At 39.8% G+C, this 23,801-nt stretch overlaps 1 protein-coding gene across 2 annotated transcripts; it reads left to right on the top strand.

The window, feature by feature from the left end:
- The first annotated feature begins 6,161 nt into the window (after positions 1-6,161).
- Positions 6,162-20,498, top strand: LOC146469742 (cell surface glycoprotein MUC18-like). Of its 2 annotated transcripts, XM_085122891.1 has the most exons (10): positions 6,162-6,330; positions 11,375-11,763; positions 12,287-12,665; positions 13,292-13,543; positions 13,891-14,151; positions 14,654-14,896; positions 16,088-16,375; positions 17,559-17,720; positions 19,184-19,208; positions 19,581-20,498. In XM_085122891.1, exons 1-10 carry the CDS (start codon positions 6,264-6,266, stop codon positions 19,627-19,629), a joined length of 2,115 nt encoding a protein of 704 aa, XP_084979017.1. In that variant the 5' UTR covers positions 6,162-6,263; the 3' UTR covers positions 19,630-20,498. The 2 variants fall into 2 exon arrangements, with proteins under 2 accessions (XP_084979017.1, XP_084979018.1); XM_085122892.1 differs by lacking the exon at positions 13,292-13,543.
- Positions 20,499-23,801: the final 3,303 nt, after the last annotated feature.

Below are 23,801 nucleotides of genomic sequence, written 5' to 3'. Positions count from 1 at the left end.
CTCGGCCGTTTAATATAGCAAACACTTTTCAGATGTCCGCAATGTGCTGAAGTACAGTACCATATCACGAACGCTAAAAAAATTTGTTTTGAATATGCTCCACTCTTCAGCAAGACACTCCTCTTTAATTAACTTGTTCTTCAACCATGTGACATTGAACATTGAGCGTAACAACTATGAAATGACAGAATAAGATATTTTGTTGTGAAATGTAAGTCATAGAAATAGAGCAAATAATCAAAAAAAAAAGCAAGGCTGATTTCACGGTCAGGGAAGTATATTTTCCAATATTTCGAAAGGCACGGCCTTTCTTCTTCAGGGTATGTTTGAGCAAGCAGCTAACAAGCAGTTGAGTCTCGTCTTGACCGACCCGATAACCAAAATAACCGACCACAACCTACTGTCACCCATTCGCAGTCACCTGTTGACGCATCCACTAATCACATTCAACCCATTAACGCCCCTATCATCACCACTGCTAATAGTTCCACACCCATACGCAATCATAGACGTCGACGCAAACGGAAAACGACAACTAACAGATACTGGAGACGCGACAATCATAACATTCCACTAGACAGTAACGCAGTTATTAACTTAAGCAATGTCGCGACTCTAACTCAAGACGAGACTCAACTGCTTGCTAGGGGCCTTTCCTTTTGCCCTACTCCACGCCAAATTGACTGGACTGAAATCCGAGCTGATTTTTTTGAGTTTAGCCGACGTATGCGACTCCTTGAGTTTTTTCATGACTACCCTCCCCAGACCAATCCTAACCCATTTCGTCCCAAAGGTACATGGACCCCTCCTCCCCACAGGGACCCAGCACTCGACACTTTTTTAGACGCCGTGGAACATGACCTTTTCAATGTCACACCAGCCCCTGTACGTGACAATTTGACTACACGCGAACGCGATGCACTTAAACGTCTCCGCAGACGCACTGACATTGTCATCAAGTCAGCAGACAAGGGCTCGGGTGTAGTTGTTATGGACCGTAACTGGTACATTGACGAATGTTCACGACAATTAAACGACTCTAAATTCTACAAAACCTTAGACAAAGACATCACCACTGACATTCAAAAACGCATACGAATTTACGTAGAACGCATGCACCGTGACAAGATTATTGACGATCACCCTTAACGTTTTTTAATACTGACTGATCCCAAACCCGGACGATTTTACATACTACCCAAAATACACAAACAAGGTAATCCCGGACGTCCCATTGTTTCCAGTAACTGTCACCCTACAGAACGCATCTCTCAGTTTGTAGACTATCACCTCAAACCTCTAGTACAGACTACACAATCCTTCATAAAAGACACTACACACTTCCTTAACAAACTCCAACAACTCGGACAATTACCCAATAACGCTATTCTTGTCGTTCCTTCTCTCTACACCAACATACCTCATAACGAAGGCATCAACGCATATCGACACTTCCTCGAAACACGTAACCGCACCCCTTCTACCATAAGTTCCGAAACTTTATGTGACCTCATACGCATGATCCTTACCATGAACAATTTTACGTTCAACGACAAACACTATCTACAGACTCACGGAACTGCTATGGGAACCAGAATGGCTCCTTCTTACGCCAATTTGTTTCTCGCCAAATTTGAGACAGACGCATTACTACGTGCTCCATTTCAACCATACATATGGTGGCGCTTCATAGACGACATCTTCATGATATGGACACACTCTCTCGACGACCTCCAAACCTTCACTACTTATCTCAATAACATTCACCCCACTATTAAATTTACATCCAATTATTCTCTCACATCTATACCCTTTCTGGACGTCAGTGTGTCTCTCTATAACGGCACTATCACTACCGACCCTACTGACAAACATCAATACTTGTTACAATCTTCATGTCATCCTAGACACACTAAGAGAGCCATTCCATTCAGCTTAGCTCTCAGACTTCGACGTATTTGTTCTTCTGACGAAACTTTTAAACTCCGAACAAACGAACTCAGAACCTATCTCAACAAACGGGGATACAATCTTTCATTCCTCAACCAAGAAATAGGACGTGTTTAACGGCATCCCACGTTCCGACGCTATAGCTACGAAAGACACCTCCGACACCAACCAGCCTATACGCGTACCCCTTGTCGTCACATACAATCCAGCCCTTCGTTCTGTATCATGCACTATTCACAAACACTTCAACATCCTATCTTCATCTCCCCGTTGCGCTAACGTTTTCAAAGCCACACCTCTTGTTGCCTTCCGACGGACCAACAACCAGAGTGATTTACTAGTTAGCGCCAAACTACGTAATCCCACACAAAACAACCTACTTCATGGATCTTTTCGATGTGGAGACAACTGTTTAACTTGCAACTACATAACAGACGGACGTACTAGCTACACATTACATTCTACCGGCGAAACTAGACATATTACTCATCATATAGACTGTAACTCTAAAAACGTTATTTACATGGTACACTGCAACCGCTGCCACAAACAATACATAGGAGAAACAAAACGACGACTTAAAAACCGTTTTAACGAACACTGTAGACCAGTCGACAAGCAAACAAACAGTTCCAAACCCACCACAGTTTCAGAACATTTTCTTTCTAATGACCATAACGCTTCTGACATGCTACTAATTCCTCTCGAACTCATCAAATCTAATCGTGACAGTGTACGCAAAGCTAGAGAAGCATACCTCATCGACAAAGGTCAAACTATTGAACCCTTAGGTCTTAATAGGAGAGATGAGACATAAACATTTTTCCCGTCTTTCATCTTCCTAAGTTATGTAATTAACTCATTGTTACGTATTTTGTTTTCGTCTACCACGTTGTAACATTAGCTTATACCTATTTACCAGTTGTATTTTCAAATTTCCAATTGTAACGTTTTTGTTTCTGTAACTTTAGCCTTTTCTCAGGTATCTATTGTAACTGTTTAAAATTGTAACGTATCTTGCCACAGGGTCAGTCTCAAACATACCCTGAAGAAGAAAGGCCGTGCCTTTCGAAATATTGGAAAATATACTTTCCTGACCGTGAAATCAGCCTTGCTCTTTTTTTAGATTATTAACTTTACAATTTTTTTGCTGATTAGATCCTTCACTACAGGATCCGGTACTTTTATTTTGTCACGGTGGTCCTTGCAAACACAGTTTATCACTGGTTTTTATTGAAATAGAGCACTGTATACCGTAGGAGAGTAGAGGACAATTTATTGTATAGTACTTTTACACAATGTTACGTATATTATACCGTTAAGTTACAAGTTGGCACTTTGTTTATAGTATTGATCACTTTGAAAGAGTGTTGATTGTCCTTGCATGAAGTGTTTTTGTATCATACGCCATTAAAATTGACATTAGACCACGCCCAGTGTGTATTTTTAGTGATCCTGTATTAAGCGGTACTCAAGTCCCCAGGGTGGCCGTTATATACAGGTTTGACTGTATTAAGTTAAGTTTTTACACTAAGAGCATCTTGGCCAGTGTGTTCTAAGCACGATGCAGCGGTGAGATTGGGACTACAAAATAGAACTAACAAAGAAACGATACCGTAATAACAAACGTATAGCTTTACTGAGTAAAAGTACAAGTCAAAATGTTCAGTCCGAGTAGCTTAAAATAAATCCCTTTTGTTTCCCTTTTTGTTCGTTTTTTTTTTTCGTGCAACATCAGCGTTCCCCACCCCCGCCTAGCTAAAGCTACCCCAGTAATTGGCCCATGCCTAAGGCATTCACCGCTATAAGCCCCCACCCCCCCCCCCCCCTCCTAGCACCCCACCTCTCCTCCCCGATATATAAGCTAGCTAAGTTATTCGACCGTGCCCAAAACACGTTACTAAGTTGTATTGTAACTGGTATTTTACGATATTTCGCTACAAACACCAACCTACTGAATTCGCTATCAAATCATAAGGGCAGATAACACTAATTTGATGCTGTATTTGAACTTATTTGGGCTCTTATCGGTATGCGTGACAATCTCATATCAGGAGCGTCACGCATTGTGACGGTTGATCGAACAGTTTTTTTCGCTCTTAACGAAGTTAGTTTTCGTTTCTGAAAACGACTCGTCACATGGACCATTGCTGGAGCACACGCTGCAGTAAGTCAGCCTTTTTAAGTATGAAGCAGAAGTTTAGATTTATAATTTCAATCAAAACCTGAGTTTTCGGCTTTAATAAGTGATTAGTCGCTTGACAATATGCTAATGACTCACATTTCAGTGAAACTACTCAGATTTCGATGGCGTCTTATGAAGCCCTCGCTAAATAACCCAAGCCAATTTTTGTATTCTGTGGAAGAAGGTTATGTTATCACTCTATAGCCCTAAAATGAACCATATTGGAGAGTGGCCACATATCGAAAAGTCAGTTTATAATTTTAAGGTGAAACTCGCTTTGTTACGGCTCTTGTCAAATCTTCATCAAAGAATGTGTTTTTTCGCAGTAAGAGGTACGATCTAGAACCGAAAAACAGGATGATATAAAGGGCCAAATACTTCTTCTTTTACGTTCAGTTTCCATTTTCTGATGATATAGCTTTTATTTCTTACGCGAGGGAATTTACGTCCATGCTAATTTTTGCTATTTTTACCAAGCGAGAGTGAGAAATCAATTTCCTCGAATAATTCGAAAATTCGGCCGTATTTTGAGAAATAAACCCCGAAACCTTTGAAACCACATAAATACCTCGCCACAAATTGAAAATGAAGGTGGGTTTAATTTTTGACCGTGGCCACGATTTTATGATTTTGCTTGATATTTCTGTGCACTCGCTCTTAAGACATGTGGACTGCTCGGCAAATTACGGAAAGTGACTTGTTGCTGATTTTGGTCTTCTCCTTTCTCCAGCTCTTGTTTTGGCTTGTGTGTTATGTTGAGTAGATTCTCCCTTCCAACTGCGCCACGCCTTAATTACTAGCCAGATTGCATGTCACACTAAATTTGTCATTTTCAAATACTCCATATTCATATTTTTACACTACCAATAAAAAACCGGTATAGACGTTTTCAAAGTTTTCCTCGGGAAAAAGATGCATAGCAAACAGGTGACTATACAAGCACATAGCTGCTTTGCTAGATCAACGTTTCAAGAGCCGAGAGAGAACATGATGATCCTCCGAGACCGAAAGGAAGCTAGTCAGGAGGAAGCGACTTTTATGCATGAAAGTTTACAACAAGAAAGGGATAGCCCTCCCGTTCTTGTTGTAAACTTTCGCCCGTAAAAAAATCTCTTCCTCTTGACCAGCTGCCCCATGGCCCCCGAGGATAGAGAGCGAAGGGAGGAGAATTGAAACGACATGCTTCTTAAAATTGTAATTAGTCCTTTAAGATGGTCGTCTTTGGGGGGGCTTGGGGCGAAGGTAGTCATTGAAATATAAACAAGCAAAATATTGTCATCAAATTTATTTACATGCACGTCTGTAGAGAATAAGGCCGTAAACCTATATAACGGTATATGGTAAATGGTGAATGGTGTCAGAGGGGACCGTCCCAAACCAAGAGACTTCTGTAAGAACTCCTTCTAGGTTTCTAAATAACAAAGACGTTCGAAAAATTAGGTCGAAAATTCGCTTTAATATCAACAGGAATCCCAAATGTCCTTTAAAAATGCAGACGTTTATCTTAGTGCCTTCGACTGGTCAACGTGAGCAACATAGTCAACGCTTTTTGCGTTCGCGAGTTCAGAAATCTTTTTGGAACTAGCTAGATAAGAGAATGCCCTACGAGGCTTAGTATTAATCAAGTATTTTTTGAAGAGCAGTTTTCAGATTCTATGAATAAAGTTGGTTAATATCCAAACGACCCCGCTAAACATCGTTAAGCGAACGAAACTTTATCAGCAGCTTGCCATCGCGTGAGCCGTAATTGAGACTGCTTGACCGTATAAACTGTGTATTATACAAGGAGAGCATATCGCAGTGTCTATTTAATATAATTTCGCGATCGATCGTTAACAATCACATCGCAAAAAAAAAAATGCTCTTGTTGACTCCCTGTGATAAAAGTTGCTGTCGTTTTGTGATACCATGAAGTTGAATTATTCATGCCCGTTTACCGATTCAGGTATCAATTGTTCATACCGGAATTAGTTTCAAAACATTTCTCACTTCCGGTTTCTTTCCACTTACTCTCGAAGCTTATTAGTCATACATTTAAAACGATCGCCTTTCTTGGAATTTATCCCCTTGTTTCGCTTTTGCGAGGTTCAATATTATTTGTGTCTATCGAACACGAGGGGAGACAACAATGAGAGTTGGTTATCGCGGATTATTGGAGTTGCTTGTCCTAATCATTGCAAAAGAACTCTTAAGAGGTAAGTCAGCTCTGATCTGAAATTCAACTCCAACAACTCTTTATTTTGAACTCGGCAACAACTACACACGTCGTTAAGTCGTAAGCATGTTTTAACTTTGGTTTGGCGCTCGTCGTAAGGTTTCTCTGGCTGCAAGAATAATTAATTATCGATGACACGCAAAGTAGACGTGGATGTTTGCTTTTTACACTCACACTGGCCTGACATCAACATAACTGTTCCGGCATCGTTCCCCACCATTCCCTTTAGATCAGCATTGTGTAAAGAATAATTCGACCAGGAGAAATTAGTAAGAGATAACCTAAGTTAACTTGATTCTTAAAACAATAACACTGACTGAAATCAAACGGCTTTTCACAAGAATAGTTATATATTTAGTTTCATCTGTGACTCTCTGTAATAATGAAATCATTAAAACGAGGTTTGGTCGAGTTTACTGTGAAAATAGATGACCTTCTTATACAGAATCATATGAAGTGGAAAAAGGGAATGGTCTGTTTAGTGAAGCTCTCAAAGAATCATCTACAATTAAGTTAACTACTGTTCCTGCATGAGTTTCGGTTTAATACACTGAAACAACCAGTTGAAACACTGTGAATCTAAATTTTACACAGGATCCGACATACGGATTAAGAAATTCCTTGTAAGGTTGTAAAAAATACTCCTTAATTATAGTACGTTACAATGACAAAAGAATAAATGCAAGATTGAAATGATAAAAATCAGTGTTTGTCTTTGTTTCCTGTCTTTCCGAGAAAACCACGCGTTTAACCGTTGTTCAGTCAGGCATGGAAACTGAATCATTAGTTAAATATCGCATATATATTAATCTATAAATAGTGGATTAAACAAATATGGAAATAGAAATGTTCCAGCATTGAAGCAAAACTCAGTGCCGTTGTGAGGGTACAATTTAAACTGTGATGACCCATCCGTTTTCTCCAATTTTTATGAAAGGGGAGAGGTGTCGATGATTTTGTATCGTTCCATATACCTTACCCATCATGACCATCATGCATCCACGAAACGCGGAATTTGATAACTTCAAAGTCGTGAATTAAAATTGCTGGGTTTTAGTCTGAAGCGTGGGTGGCTTCTATCCGGGATTTTATTAGCAAGCAGCTACGAGTAAATTAATTCTGAGTTATGGAGATTGGAGGAAAGCTTCTTGGCAAGTACAGTGTCCAAGACCAGACCATCCAGGACCAGTTCTCAGAAAGATCGTTTTCAGTAAGCGACTGTTCTTTTATTTTGAGTTTGTTTGTCTGTTTCTTTTTCTCATTTTTTTCCTTTCCTTTTCTACGCAATAAGCAAACAAACAAAGACATAAAAAGCAGAAACAACAATTACTTGTACAATTGGTGTTGCTTGTGCATTTTAACCCTTAACGGCGAAATATTTGCTTCTGCAACATGATATTTTGAAAACATCGTAGAGGCAGGAAGTAAGCTGACGAGGTGCGTCAAGTCACGTTGCTAAAAATATACGGCACAAAATATTGAATGCATCCTTCCTTTGGAAAATTAGAATATAATGTTTCATCGAATAAGATGTTCCTCGAAATCAGTTGAATGACGTGACAGTCTAATTATCGCGTTCTCTCCTCTGATCTAAAAATCCTAAGTGACTATGAATTTTACGTCATTGCAACAATAATATTCTTAGAAAACTCAATACAGCTGTAGGTCAATAACAAAGGTTTCGGTGAAACTAGTGTTTTTTTTTTTTCGGTACTAGCTACAAAACTCATATTTCGTTCGCATAACGTTCTTTAATAGGGCTGTATGTTTTATTCTTGATCAAACAGTTAAATCTAAATGGAGTTTGAAACAAACAGCTATAACTCTGTACAATCTGTACCCACAGAATGGGCGGTGTAAGGGAGTGTTCATTATTTATGGGGAGGGGGGGGGGGGCTGGCAAATGGGGAAACGGAACGTTTGGAACTTTTTGTACCCCCCTCAATGATGAAGGATAACTTTTTTTGCCTCCCCCAGCTAGAACATGTAAACGTTTTTGACACTCCCCCCCCCCCCCCCCAATGATGCATTTATTATCAAAGCATACTCTCATCCGCCACTTAGCGCTTGTCTCGCCTGCCTTTTGCTTGCTCCACTAGCAGTTAAAGAAAAAAAATCAGCATTTGTGTTGCCTGTCCACCTCCTCACTGTTCTTCCAGATCGTGTGACTTGACAGTCGACTTGGAGTGCTGCTTGCTCATCATCGGACGAGGATTGCGACTCATCAGTTTGGCTATCATCATCACAGTGCTGGTCTGAGGCATCCTCTGAGTCACTGTCTATGACACCTACTACAACGTCCTTCACCCAACCTTTCTAGTGAAAGACCTAGATTAACTTATTTCTGAGGGCGGCCTATCTGTTGGTGCAGCCAGTGAAATCCAAACATATCTAACTAGCAAATCCATTGAATGGAACCCATTTGCTGTGTAAACTATTTGTGTGAGATTACATTTTGAAATACTCTTTAGCGTTGTTGTATCTTATGGTTTGATTTACTGTGGTACAAGTACATTAAATGTCATGCGGTTCTGGAAAAATTTAAAAAAAACCCAAAACTAATGATATCAACCTTCAAATTTTTTTGTTCCCCCCCCCCTCTTCCCCAGATTCAGCGTAAAACCTTTCTGATCCCCCCCCCCCAAATAGGGGAGTAAACTTCGTTCCCCCCCCCCCCCCCGCCCTCCAATTTGCCAGCCCCCCTCCCCATAAATACTGCACACTCCCTAACTTATAAAACCTGGGTTAAGACAAACAATGCCTCACAAGTGGGTCATTTAAAAAAAGTACATAAATGTGTGTCCAGTAAGTTCTTTATTCCTTCTTGATGGAATATACGTTTAACCATTCGGGTTTAGTGGCAAGATGGACTCGCTATGACCATTACGAGTTGTGTCATTAAACAATTTAGTTTGAATATGCGAATTTAAGCGAATTATTTACACTCGTAATCTTCGACCCGAAAAAAGGTTTTTTCTCGAATATGCATGGGCTATAGGAAACATGGGTTTCGACTAAATAAAGATCACATTTATTTTAAATTAAGTTGAATTACTCACAATGAAGTAGTCTTTTGTCTTTTCTGGTCGTTTCTCCCCATTTATTTCTTGTAGAATAGCAAGAGACTATAGTCTCTTGAGAGTAGCCATAACATTCTTATATCGCCGACTATATCGCCAGCATGCATTCGTTAAGTCTTGGTAACCGTGCCATGTTATTGAAACCCCAGGTGCGGCCGCTAAGCGCGTGAGCGTTAACACTAAAAAGTGACTGGGTAGGAAATGATTTAACCGTTGCTAGGAGATTAGAGCTATTGGCCAATCACTGAACCAAAAATACGATAGGCATTGCTTTTCAAATTCGTCTGCACCTGGTAAGAGCACTGCAAACTCCTTCCACCCCTTGCTAGTTACAAAATATGACAAAAAGATTACTCCCCCCACATGGAAGGAGTCAAAAACAATTTTGAAATATATGACTGGACTGATATATTTGGGCTTTGAAAAATGCTTAGTTTATTGGATTGCTGTTGGCCAAACTGTGTATAGAAATCAATGATAATTTTTCTAAGTCAGCTAAACAGAAGAAGGTCAAGAAGTAGATTAACGAAGGAAAAAGTTCCATTACATGTAATAACATTTTATTCAGGATTTTTACAAACATTACTTGACGTATTGCAGTCCGGTCTTCCCAGCTTGAGCGAGCGCCAACTCCAGCTTCATCGGATGGCTTCAACATCGTATGAAATTCGTTGCAGTTAAATTATTTGCACTTCTAACAAGCTTAAAGTGATATAGATATCTATGGCAAAATGCAACAATCGCTATAATACAGAAGAAAACAAATCGAACACTTTAAAAAACGTCTTTCAAGCGCTGAACTGGAGTAAACGCACTTTAAACGATGGTATTTTTTATCAAACCTGGAATGAAGTTAGTTTCTGGTTCCATGGCAAGGTATTCAAAACAAACAACGAAATATTCCGGTGAAACAGCTTCCAACTAACCACATATTTTGAATTCGAAGCGACTCTTGTTTCCAGTTTTCTCTCTCCCGAACATTGTCCGACACCTCTTCGTTACCAGACTTCTATCGGCCTTTTAGACCCCCGGGAGCGGGCACCCTTTGCTTCCTTATATGGAGATTGGCATAGTTTCTTCTAACGAGCCTCGCACGATTAATCGAGTTTGGTTCCTACCCAGGGGGGATTATGAGTTAACACTCGCGCGCTTAGAGGCCGCGCCTGGGATTTCAATAGGACGCACGGTTACCAAGACCGTAACGAATGCTGACGAATTTGTTATGCAGCCTAAATTTGTTCTGAGTCAAACAGCGCGTTGTTACTTGTTAATCAGAGCTATTCTACAAGAAATAAATGGGGAGAAACGACCAGAAAAGACTAAAGACTATTTCATTGTGAGTAATTCAACTGTATTTGAGATAAATGTCATATTATAATTTGTTTAGTCGAAACCCATGTTTCCTATTGCCCATGGAATATGCCCAAAATTTGTTCAAATCCTCCAAAAATATTTTAAAACAAAATCACATTCAAATCATCTGGAGCACCATTGAAGGTCGTGGAAGGGGCTTCAATGATGTTTATACTGCAAGGCTCCGCCCAGAAGCACAACACCTAACCCTTTTACATTTCAATGTTGATCGAAATGGTACACCCTTAATACAAAACTGTACCCTTTTCTTATACCTCAAAAATAACTCAAAGCGCCATTTTTAGCGGAGTTTTTGCTTTCCGTTCTGATTCATAGGTTTAATTACCGTCCTATGATTACCAGCCTATTTTCGCGATTCTTTAAAACACGACGGGTTTAACCCCCCCCCCCCCCCCTCCCTTCGCATATTACAACTTCCTGTCTGTACAACCTATTCTATGGAGCATGTCCTCGCGTCAAATTTCCTCATGTTTGTTTTTGATACGCTCATATTTAAATGGTCAAAAATCACGAATGAAATATAAACTCGTCCAGCTAACTACCAACTATGTTATTTATTTCATGTTACAGCGCATGCCCAAGTGTCCATCACGCCCAGAGAGCCAAGCGAGAAGGGAAAAGAAGGCTCATCCGTAACGTTCAAATGGGATTTTCGTCTTCCGGCGGGTGAAAGTTTGAGAGAAATTGTTTTTGGTCTTTGGGAAAAAGGCTACACAAGCTCTTACTTTATCATAGTCAGCCAACCTGATGGAACATGGCAAGCAAATGAAAATCCTGAACTGAGTAAAAAGCACCCAGGCTTTGTTGGCCGAGTACATTGGGTTGGAGACATTTCCTCATCATTTGTGGCTTTTCGCTTGGATAACATAAGACTCTCCGATAACAAAACTTACAGGTGCCAACTCGGTATAGGAGGATTTGGACAAACTATAGATTCAAAGATAATTTTAATCGTCGAGGTGAGAGTGATATTTATGTCATGATTAGGATAGCTGGCATTGATTCCTGGGTTGTCTGAAAATTCAATTCTGCATGATTTCCTTAAAGCGGAATTAAGAGATGTCTGCGATACGCCGTTGTTTGCTAATTTTCAGTGTTCCAGTGTCCTGCTAGTTATCCACAAATGTGGGTTAGGCGCTCTAATTGGCTGATTAACAAACTAGCATCAACCTTAACAAAGTAAGAGTATTCACCCTCATCAGGACATGCCCAAGATAATTAATGCGGAATAAATTCAGCGGGGTTTTCCTTTTTCCCTTCCGTGGCCCCTTCGCTGGATAAAAAGGTAGCACCTTAGACTCATGGATACTACATCTGTTAGGGAGAATCAATTGTGTTGTTCCCAAGCTCTTTTCTCTGAGAATTAAGAATATCGGACGAATTCTGAATTTTCCCTGAGCGTACAATGCACTCATGCCAGTTGAGTACCCCTATAACAAAAGCACTTGGAAAACGATTTAATGAATACCTTCTAATTCACAGAGCGCCACCACGAGATTAGATGGGTCAGTATTTGTCCACTATCCGTCACCTAGGATATTAGCCATAGTTGGTGAGGTGACTGAATTCCACTGGGAATATCACCTCAGTGACACTGATAGCAAAGACGTGAAATACGTGCAATTCGCTCGAAGGACTACTCCCACGTCCAAGCCACTGTTACTCTGGAAGGCTCAGAACAACGTAAATACAATTAGCCCAGAGTACGCTAAGCGCCTTGTTGTGTCAGTCAGAAACTGGAGAAGTTACAAATTCAAACTTAGCAACGTTACTCGTCAAGATAAAGGTGTATACGAACTTAAGGTTGTGTTTGCGAAAGCAGAGCGAGAACTGCAGAGACAAGTCTTGGTTGAAGTACATGGTAAGGTTGTAACATATTTTTAGTTCTGCTATGTTTATTCTTACGGTCAACTAACGTTTCTTAAAAGATATCAAAAGATATCAAGCATTATTATTAAGCGAAAAGTCACCAATAGATCTCAATAAACCACTAAAGGTGAGTGACTCATGAATTTAAGTGAATGCCGGCAAGGAAGATACAAATCGATTGATCGTCATTGAAGCGGTCATCAAATCGTCTTCTGCCTGTCTTTGCAAAATGAAATAGGCAAGATATACCGATATTTCTTGGTTGTAAATATGATTATTCCATTCAAGTTATTCCACTGACGCTTGCTGAATATATATGGGATGATTATAGCCAACGAAGCGCGCAGTTATCTATCACCTCATGTGCTACATACGCTTGCTTGTAGAAAAAACGTAATTACTTCATGGTAGAATATCTCGGCTAAGGACTGGATATAACTAGCCAATTTTTCGATTCCTATTAACTGAGCTTTTCAATTTTCTTATATGTAATTTTAAATGTTTGTTTTGGCATCATTATCATATGTGGAGGCTAGCTGGATAGGTAATAGTATTCACCTTAATCAAAGCATGTATCTCTTTAATTTATATGTTTTGGTACCGTTCTTCATTTCATAGAGCGCCCAAGAATTGTCAATTTTAAAGGTCCTTACAAAGAAGAAGAACAACTTTTTTTCGGTTGTGTTCATGTCGGAGGAACGCCAGCTACAAACATAAAATGGCTTAAAAATGGAAGAATTATCCCATACCAAACAAGAAGTTATTATCACATCAACAAATTGTCCGCATCCGATTCTGGAGCTTATGCATGCTGTGCTTACTATCGACTCGGCAATGTCAGTAGCCTAGGGGTGCACGTGCGAGTGCAATGTAAGTACTTGTCTGGCTAACTTAACTTAATTATATATGTGTTTGCGTCAGATGTCAAAGTTGTCCTGATCATGACTTTTTATTCATTGAAGGGGATGCATTGTTGCTGTTAAATTATACAAGGCTCCACGCGTAAGGAAAGCACCAACCGCAATCATGATTAAGTATAGAATAATGAATGATTCACCACCACTATAATGAGATCTTGCAAAATGTATCTCTGTAAATTTGGAAAACGAGCAAAAACCACCCGTGCCTTCCGTTGTAATAAGCCAGGCCTGAATATCAGCTAAACAATCATTTCTTCTGTTTGTTTTTGTCTTGAATCATCTACTTTACTTATGTAGACCCTCCTAGGATCTTGTATCCCAGGGATACGAAGGCTGTTTCATCGTGGAAAGGTAACCCAACCGAACTCAATTGCTCGGCAGTCGGGGATCCGCCTGCTCGGTGGTCATGGTCGCGAGCCAATGGAAAGTTAGAAAACTTTGGCAACGCCAGTGTTTTGACGATAACGCCCTCAAAGGATTCTGATTTCACAAACTACACTTGTACAGCTCGTAATGAAATTGGCGAAGACAGCAGAGTATTTATACTGACACCTCTAAGTAAGTAAACCTATTTATCATAATGCATTTAGAGTCTACCAAATAAATGAGAAACTGTAGATAAGTACTAGCTAGGATCAGACAGCCGATGACCAAAAGTCTTCAATGTGCATGGAAATCGTCGTTAAAAAAGGGATTATCCGGTAAAATTGTTTTGAATCCGTCAAGTTTTAAGTTCATAATGCATTTAGAATCTACAAAAAAGCGAGAAACTGTAGATAAGTAGCTAGGATTAGACAGCCGATGACCAAAAGTCTTAAATGTGCATGGAAATCGTCGTTAAGAAAGGGATTATCCGGCAAAATTGTTTTGAATCTGTCAATCTTATTCGGAAAGACCAACTTAATGTTCCTTTTTTCAAGGAAAAAAAACATATTTTAAAGCAAATCTGAACTGAATTTCGTTGTACAACATTTGATTCATTTTTAACAGTGTGAAAGAAATATTTTTGAGTTTATCTTTCCTTTAATAAACCAATTTTTGTTCTCATTTTGATATCTAGATACGAATAATATTTCTCTGAAGGTGGAGGAAGGGAAAAACCTAAACATTTCATGTCGTATTATCATGGAGGGAGAGCGCCCAATTGTTGTGTGGATGAGGGACAAGATTCCCGTGTACACAGGACAGAGCAAGTTCCTCTTTATTGAGAGTGTGAACAGATCGCAGGCAGGGAACTACGTCTGTATCTCACTGAGCCCGACTAGAAACAGAACGTCACCCATCACAGCTGTTTATGTATTGTGTAAGTATATGATTCCAATCATTTCAGGATCTAATATCTTAATAGAAATGTAAATGTCACTTCGGCACCTGGATGTTGTTTCTCGCCAACGACATGCATGTCACCAACAGAATTGGCAGTGGCAGCGACAGTGACAGTGGCAGTGGCAGTGGCAGTGGCAGTGTCGGTCACAGTGATAGTGACAGCAAAAGTGGCAGTGACAGCTAGTGAAAGTGACAGTGACAGCGACTGTGACGGTGGGAGTGGAGGTGACAGTGACATAGTGCCAGTGCCAGTGAAAGTGAAGGTGAAAGTGGCAGTGACAGTGTCTGTAACAGTGGAAATGACAGTGACAGTGACAGTGACGGTAGCAGTGGCAGTGACATTGACAGTGACATTGACAGTGACAGTGGCAGTGACAGTGAATGCGTTAGTGACAGCGTCAGTGACAGTGAAAGTGACTTTCCCAGCACCAGTGACAGTTACAGTGACGGTAGCAGTGGCAGTGACAGTGACAGTGGCAGTGACATTGACAGTAATAGTGGCAATGACATAGGCAGTGACAGTGGCAGTGGCAGTGACAGTGACAGTGGCAGTGGCAATGACAGTAATATTGGCAATGACATAGGCGGTGACAGTGGCAGTGACAGTGACAGTAACAGCTCCAGTGACAGCGACTTTGACAGCACCAGTGACAGTTACAGTGATGGTGGCAATGGCAGTGACAGCGACAGCACCAGTGACAGTTACAGTGACGGTGGCAGTGGCAGTGACATTGACATTGACAGTGACTGACAGCACCAGTGATAGTTACAGTGACGGTGGTAGTGACAGTGACTGTGACAGCACCAGTGACAGATAAGGTGACGGTGAAATTGGTCGTGACAGTGACAGTAATAGCTCCAGTGACAATGGCAGTGACAGTAACAGCTCCAGTGACAGTGACAGTGACAGTATCAGTAACAGCTCCAGTGACAGTGGCAGTGACAGTAATAGCTCCAGTGACAGTGACAGTATCAGTAACAGCTCCAGTGACAGTGGCAGTGACAGTTACAGCTCCAGTGACAGTGACAGTGGCAGTGACATTGACAGTGACAGTAATAGTGGCAATGACATAGGCGGTGACATTTGCTTCCCTTGTGGGGTTCTTTACTTTTATATGGGAACTCTATGGTATGCTGAGATATTAATGTTCGTTTCATTACTTCGCAGATGGACCCAAGATCACCTCACGAAGACGAGGCAAAGTCGTCGTGCCCGAAGGGTACGAGCTCCACTTGAGGTGTCAGGCAGAAGGCGTCCCCACCCCTCTTCTGACCTGGAGAAGGAATGGTGAAATCGTGCAGAGGAGAACTAAAGATACAGATTTTATGCGCGAGAATGCCAGTAGAGATGACGAGGGAGTGTACGAATGCCAAGCTTCTAACTCAATAGGATCCGACAGTTACATTGTGGTGGTAAAGATAACAGTTGCTACTTCACTTAGTCCTTCACCAAAAGGTAAAATGAATTAGCACAGCAAGATCCTATCTAGTCTTAAATGTTAGATTACGCGCTTCAAGGTTGCCACCGTTGTCTTCTCTGCAGTACCTGAAGGGAACTCGCTTTCCTCTAATTCAGAGACTGTAATGAATGAAGACGAGACACTGCCGCTAAAAAATGTGCTGATATTTATTTTCAAGTGGATTTTATTTATACGCTATTTTGATGAGTCCTTTACTAGCGGACTTGTCAATGTATGGGTACACGTTACAGCACGCCAACCACGCCACCATAATTCATTCTTGGATACTATTGTCCCATTAAAACATAGTCCAGTACTAAGTTATCAAACAGTTGTCCAAATCTCCTTTTCTGTGCAATTTATTTATTTATTTGCGGAGATAAAAGAATTGTTAAAAAAAGACTGATTCCGGGGATTTGAATCCACAAGAATTTGTTTTACTACATTACTTGCAAAAAAATTCGGACGTTTTATTTTTGGACACCTTTTCCCTCATTTCGGACAGTTTTTGGACAAACATTTCGGACACTGCGCAGAAACATGCCTAATATAAATTTACGACTAAAAACTTGAATTAGACTGAAATAAAATCTGTGAAAATGATAGTTTTACTGTACCTTCATGGTTTATAGCCGGATACACCAACAAGAAAATAACACAAACTCAATAAATCTTATACGTCAAGCACTGTCTCAAATATTTTCCTTTCCAGTGATAAAAAGAACGACTGAGCAAAGCCGCCTAATCCGAATTCTAGCCATACCATGTATATTGGCTTTGAATATGTGATGCCGTCGCCCAGAAAGTACTTTTAAAGTTTTATACTATACTGTAAAAATTTCGGACACTTAAAATTAAAAAATTTCGGACGGTTTTATTTTCGGACACTATTTTTGTCCGAAATTATAATCGTCCGAAATTTTTTGCAAGTTATGTAATTTTGTTAATGATATTGTCCAGGCAATAGAAGGACATTTAACTCTTATTGCTTGATGAGAAACACTGCATCAAATTTTTATTAATTCTATATTGAAAGAAACGATACAGGGGAAAGACTGCTAGCTAGGAAACAGAAGAAGCTCATGAGCCATTGCAACCTTAATCATTGTGAGAGGTTCAGTACATTATGATCAGGAAATGATAACTATCTTTTTTCTTTGTTGTTAATACTCACTGTAGGAACAGAGGCAGTAGTTTCTAAAGCTGAGCGCAGAAGGGGCGTCATTATTGGAATTGTTCTTACCGTTGTAATCTTGTGCATTGTTTTCATTGTGGCATTCTTTTATCGTCGGCGTCTGAGAAACCTTTGTGGTGGCATTGCAGAAAGAAGAGCTGCAAAGGGTAATTGTTTATTTTCTTTCACAGATGTTTACCTCCGGTAAAAACATCTGGTAAAATCTATCAAATTCTCGAATCGAATTGGTCAATGAAAATGAACCAATGCAAGTTCTGTGAACTCTTTTTTTAGAGCGAATTTTTAAAACTTTTTTTTGCACGGGCGTAGACAGGAGTGTTACAAAAAAATATGAGTTGACACTTCTGTCCTTCGTAAAAATATTTTTTTGGATTGATTTAAGCCTAGCATTTTATTAAACGACGTGTGCAAGTAACTTGTACGCCTAATACTGCTTGCGCATTTTGGGCAAGATTGTGAACATAACAGCCTTCTTTTTTCCCAGAAACTTGAAATCGATCATTAATTTTCTTTTCTGAATACGGGAGGTAAAATATGAACGTCCTTTTCATCTTCAAAACCCCATCTTGGGTAGTTCTTGAATAAGGACTTTGTGTTACAGATGTTGAGCCTGCGCAGTTTTGCTACGTGTAGCATTGAATTCCTTACACATTATAACGTCGTGAAAAAGTATTTTAAAAGATTTTCTCTCTCGAAGAGTGTGAAGATATGGATACGAGATGAGGATAATTGTAAATGTGATGCTTTTGTTTCTACTTAGGGTTTGTGCCAAAATTGTGCGGAAGGGAGCGTTGCAAAATGGGCAACGTGTTTTAAACATACCTCTCCTGAAAAAGTGAATTTAGTTATTGCTTATTCCTACACTTTCTGATTTTCTGTTTTCTACCTCATCCCTTAAAACAAATGCCCTCCTTTTCTCGACACGCCCCTTTGATTAAAATTTTGAATTGTAAAGGAGAAAACCAAACATTATGGCCCGACATAATGTAATTTATATCGAGGCGTGGTGTTCACGTGATAATCCGGTGGAGGTGGGTCGTACCAGGTGCGGATAGTACCGTAAGGTAGCCAATGAGCTTAGAGCAAATGATAAAGCGTGGTTATGAAATAGAAATTTTTCCGAGGTAGTCTTCCTTCTTCTCCTCGCCATCAGATTGAACAGATCCCCAGAAATCTCTTTCCCACCTCCTCCCCATTTTCACCACCTGTTACGTTAACGTTTTCTCTTTATGCGTGGGCAGAGTCCAACCAAGGCGAAATTTTGTCGCCCCATTTATCAACAGGAGATTGTACTTTAATTTTTATTGCTGTTTTATGAGTTTGATAATTTGTTCAATTAAACTTGCCACAAACCGTGGCCAAATTTATTCCAACAAAGTTGTCTGTTATTCTCGCTTCTGGGAAATCTGCTAGTAACAGTGTTTTCAACAAACCTCGCGCTTTAACTGCACCTTTTGTTTAATGAGAACATGCGTCGATATAAAATGTTCTTACGATATGCAAAGTATACCACGACAAATTACCTATCATACTTATTCTGGAAACTAAATATATCTTTTAAGTAATTCACTAATAATAAAATAAAATGAGTTTCTTTTCTTGTTTTCAGATGGGAATTATAGTTTCAAAGAAATGTAAGTGCGGTTTTATTTTAATTATTTGACTTATTTTCTTTATCCACTAAATTCTGATCACAATTACTGATATGGGAGAGAAAATATGAAACACCATATTTTCGAACTCCAAATGATACATATATTTGGAAGGACATTCCTTCAAAATTTCAAAAGAGGAAGAATGAGTCTAAATAACGTAGTCCACACTTGTTGAATTAAAGAAAGAAATACAAATGAAAAAGACACATTAATTCTATGGAGATTGATGGAAACTAGCATAGCACTTGAGCACCATCTCAAGTTTATTCGGTTATCTAGTGGTTTGATGAGAATCCCTGTTAGGCACTTTTTTTCTTTTCTAATGGCTATGCCCTTTTCATTTTTCTCTAGAGAAACACTGGTCGACGAAAATCTGACAGTGGAAAATATTCATGCATAGAGATTCAAGCTCTTTAACTCGAAATCGCGGCTCTTAGTAAAGAAGCAGGATGACGCAAGACTGATCGTGTTAGCTTGTTAGTAAGCTCTTAGTTAGTTAGCTCGGCCCAGTTGTTCAAATCCCGATTAATCTAATCCTGGGTTAAGGTCAACTTTGATTCGAGTTTAATTGCTAATCAGTGAGGACTGTTTGTTCGTTGGTTTTGACGTAGGCTTATCATTGACTGTAGCTTAAAATTAGCTTTTCAAAACATTTTAAATGAGCAAGATGAAAAGACCATGCCAGATAATTGTTAATCGGTGATTAGCGTTAATCGGCTTGCGAACAACCAGCCCCTGTTTTCTAATCTTGTCGTCAACCACTCGCTCAGGCTCTTATAGTTGAACAAGCGCCAATAGCCTAAGTGGTAGGTGATAAAAAGAAAGTCGACAGGGGAGGGCATATTTTCAATTACTATCAAACTTTTTGCTGCACAACAATCCTACTGACAGCGCTACACTACCGTGAAAGGGGCGCCTCCCAAAAAAAATTATGTCTCAATTTAATGTGATGAGGTAACGAACTACTGAAAAGCTCACAAGAACAGTGGGAATTCATTTACATGAGTGTAATATCGGCACTAAATGAAAGCATTTTAAAGGGATGCTAGCTCCATTTTGGATCAAAGCAGTTAAACCTAAAAGAACGGTTAAATTTATCATGACAACCTATCCTTCCGGATGGAGGATTATCAGTTGGAATTGCCTGGTCGGCGGATTTTTGCAATAGGTTACTAAACTAGACAGGCTTATGGTAGAGTATAGATACATATTTTCTAAGGATGTCCAGAGTTATTAATAAAGATCAAAAAGGCATCAAAGGCTATATAATTCTTCATGCTTGTTTGCGATCGCCACCTAAATACGTAGAACTAGTCTTACGTTCTACACGGATGAACTCGAGTTGACTGTTTGTGGTACTGACAAGACATATTAATTAAGAGCAAGTGCACAAAAATATCGATCAAAGCGCGGCCACGATTAAAATTTAATCTACCTTCATTTGGAGTTTGTAGCGAGGTATTAGTGAGTTTTGAAAGGTTTCGAGGTTTATTTTCAAAAATACGGCCGAATTTTAGAAATATATGAGAAAATCGATTTCGCGCTCTCGCTGGCCAAAGAATGTCCGAATAAATTAGCAAAAATTAGCATTCGGAAGAACGCTCTCGGCGGTGATAATCGCTGAGGCTATATCATCGAAAAGTTGGAACTGAACTTAAAGAAATAATTATTTGGCACCAAATATCAGTTTGTTTTTTGGATGTAGATGATATTCCTTAATGCGAAAAAACACATTCTTTGATATAGATCTAATAACAGCTTTGGTAAAGCGAGTTTGACCTTATAATTACAAACTGAGTTTTCGATATGTGGCCACTCTCCAATCGGGTTAATTTTACGGCTATAAAGTGTGCAAAGAACTCGTCTTACACTGCATATAAAAATTGGTTTGGGTTATTTAACCAAGGCTTCATAATACGCCATCGAAAACTGAGTAGTTTGACTGAAATATGAGCTCATTAGCATATTGTCACGCAAAGCGAACTCAGGTTTTCATTTAAATTATGAATCTAAACTCCTGCTTCATACTTAAAAAGGCTGACTTACTCCAGCGTGTGCTCCAGCAATGGCCCATGTGACGCGTCGTTTTCAGAAACGAAAGGTAACTTCGTTGAAAGCGAAAAAACGTTTGGTCAATCGTCGCCAGTTATCGTTAGTAATGCGTGACGCTCGGGTATGAAGTATGACATTGTCACGCATACCGATAAAGTGAAGTTTGGAAGATCAAATTAATTTCATCTGCCCTTATGATTTGGTGACGAATTCAGTAGGTTTGTGTTAAGTGAAATATTGTATACCGGTTCCAATACAACTTAATACCGTGTTTTGGGCACGGTCGAATAACTTGGGTAGCTTATATATCGGGGAGGTGAGGTGGGGACGTGGGGTTCTAAAGGGGGGGGGGGGGGTGGCTTATAAGCGGTATTTAAAAAAAAAAAAAAAAGTAATAATAATAATAATAATAATAATAATAATAATAATAATAATAATAATAATAATAATTATAAAACTATGGCAAAGATCAGGCAAGAAACGAATTTAAGACTAAGTTCAGGGATTTCAACATTTCTTTCGCATGTAAGGCGATTGTCAGCTGATGCACGGAAGAGAAGTGTAATTGCTTTGTTGCGCTTATTTTCATCACATCTGTAATCTAGTGTTATTTATACTTATATATATTTGTATCGTAATTAGCTTTTAGCTGATGAAGGGCCCCTCTGGATACCAGCCTAGTTTGCGGATGAGCCTTCCTGATTAAGTAACGTTAACTAATTCTAACCCGTTTGCATTGTACACACGTGTGTACATATTTGGTTAATGGAAAAACAAAAATAGAACTGGCCGATTTAGAAAAACTTCCTTTCGGATAAAAAGGGGACAAAAGGAAGAAATCCGCTGCCCAAATGCACTCCAGCCTCAAAAAGCCTGTGCACATTAACATCATTACACCTGTGTGAACATTCAAATTGAATTATCAATCTAATTAGCTTTTCACAGGAATATATCACGAAATTTTAATTTCTGTAATAATTTGTCCGAAGTCAGCAAGCCTAAGTAGCAGAAAACATTTTGCTTCTGGTGTTTTGATGGGAACGGAAGGGAAAAAAACATCGTTAAGGGGAGTGGATTGTGCTCTCTCCACGTTCTCCTCGGTGTTAGCGAGCTTAGTCAATCTCGTACCCAGGGTCTTCAGGCTTTTTGGTCAGCGGACTCTGGGGAGATCGAATTTTATTACCGCAGGATTTCTGCGGTAAAACAATGGAAACCGTTACGGAACAGCCAATCAAAAAAATTGAATTTTTTCGATGTCCCCAGAGTCTTCCCGGCGTTGCCCCGCTGACCAAAAAGCCTAAAGACTCTGGGTACGAGATTGGAGCTTAGTCAGAAAGTTAACTGTATCTTGTGATAATGCTGTACACAATATTTCTCCAAATAGAACAAATCATTGTTTGAACCTGAAATAAATCCCTCCTCTCACGATCACGGCCACTGAATTGCCAGTTTATAAATCTTCTTTTAATGGGGTAAGTGCTAACGCGCTGTCAGTTTAATACGTGATATCCTGTCATTTTGAAATGGACAACTTGACATCAAGGGTTTTTTTTTTCCTGAGGAATTCACACTCGGTCTTAGACTTTGACGGTAGCGTATTATGGAGACCGATGCGTGTTCGTTTCTTGCCATCGTTGGCGGCCACTGCGGTTTCGATGCGAAAGATAGGAGTAGGGCAAGTACAAGTAGTTCCTTTGCTCACCTGTAACCGTGACATTTCAAGACACAAGTCATCCTTTCCCATCAACGGAGTAGAAAATGAAGTAGAACTTTTACTGGCGAGAGCGTCAATCTACGCGCCGCCCCGAAATGTAGAAACCTGGACTATATGTCCCCAACATCGTGCTTCCCTAGGCGTAAGCTGGAAGCGTCCTTCTACTAAGTGCTCCATTCCAGTGAGCCTGTCAAAGCACGACATAGCCGTAGGCAAGAAGCCGAAAGCAGAGAGAGGATTAAGCAAGTTAGGATCACAGTTCGTTTTGAAGGAGACTGGAATTTTCCTTCCAGTTGGCGCAGGTGAGCTTTTTGTCTATGTTTTTATTACGAAAGTTCCGTTCATGTACTTAAGGTAAAGTCGGGTATTTTTTGTAGGGGTAAAAAGGCAAGGAGATTACATTTACTAAGTATTGGACTGCACACAGTACAGGGTGCAACTGTATTGTAGAGACATTGTTTGATTAACAGCCAGTAGCGCGCATGCTAGTTAGCCGGGCACAGATGAAAGGCAAGTGCGAGTTGCGTCAGTCAAGTACACTAAGTTTTTAACGGCCGTTTAGACCATTTGTTACCATCCCATAGTTGGTGCAGTTAGCACCTTAATCGTTTACAACTGCGGAGGGAGAACTTTACTTTGAGGGATTGCTTATTCAATTCTACGAGTTAATGAGCGCAAGCGCGGTTTCACTGTTGACTAAAAAGTAGTTGCCTGGGTTAGATGATTGCCAGTGACTGGAATCTCTTTGCAGAAGTTGTTTTGCTGTTGTTGTCTTAGCAAAAGTATGTTTAATCATTTTCCAGTCT

The sequence above is a fragment of the Pavona decussata genome, unplaced genomic scaffold, assembly GCF_977016875.1.
Source record: "Pavona decussata unplaced genomic scaffold, jaPavDecu1.1 SCAFFOLD_119, whole genome shotgun sequence".
NCBI lineage: Eukaryota > Metazoa > Cnidaria > Anthozoa > Scleractinia > Agariciidae > Pavona > Pavona decussata.
Note: the sequence above shows the minus strand (reverse complement) of the source record. Positions and strands in the feature narration are given on the sequence as shown.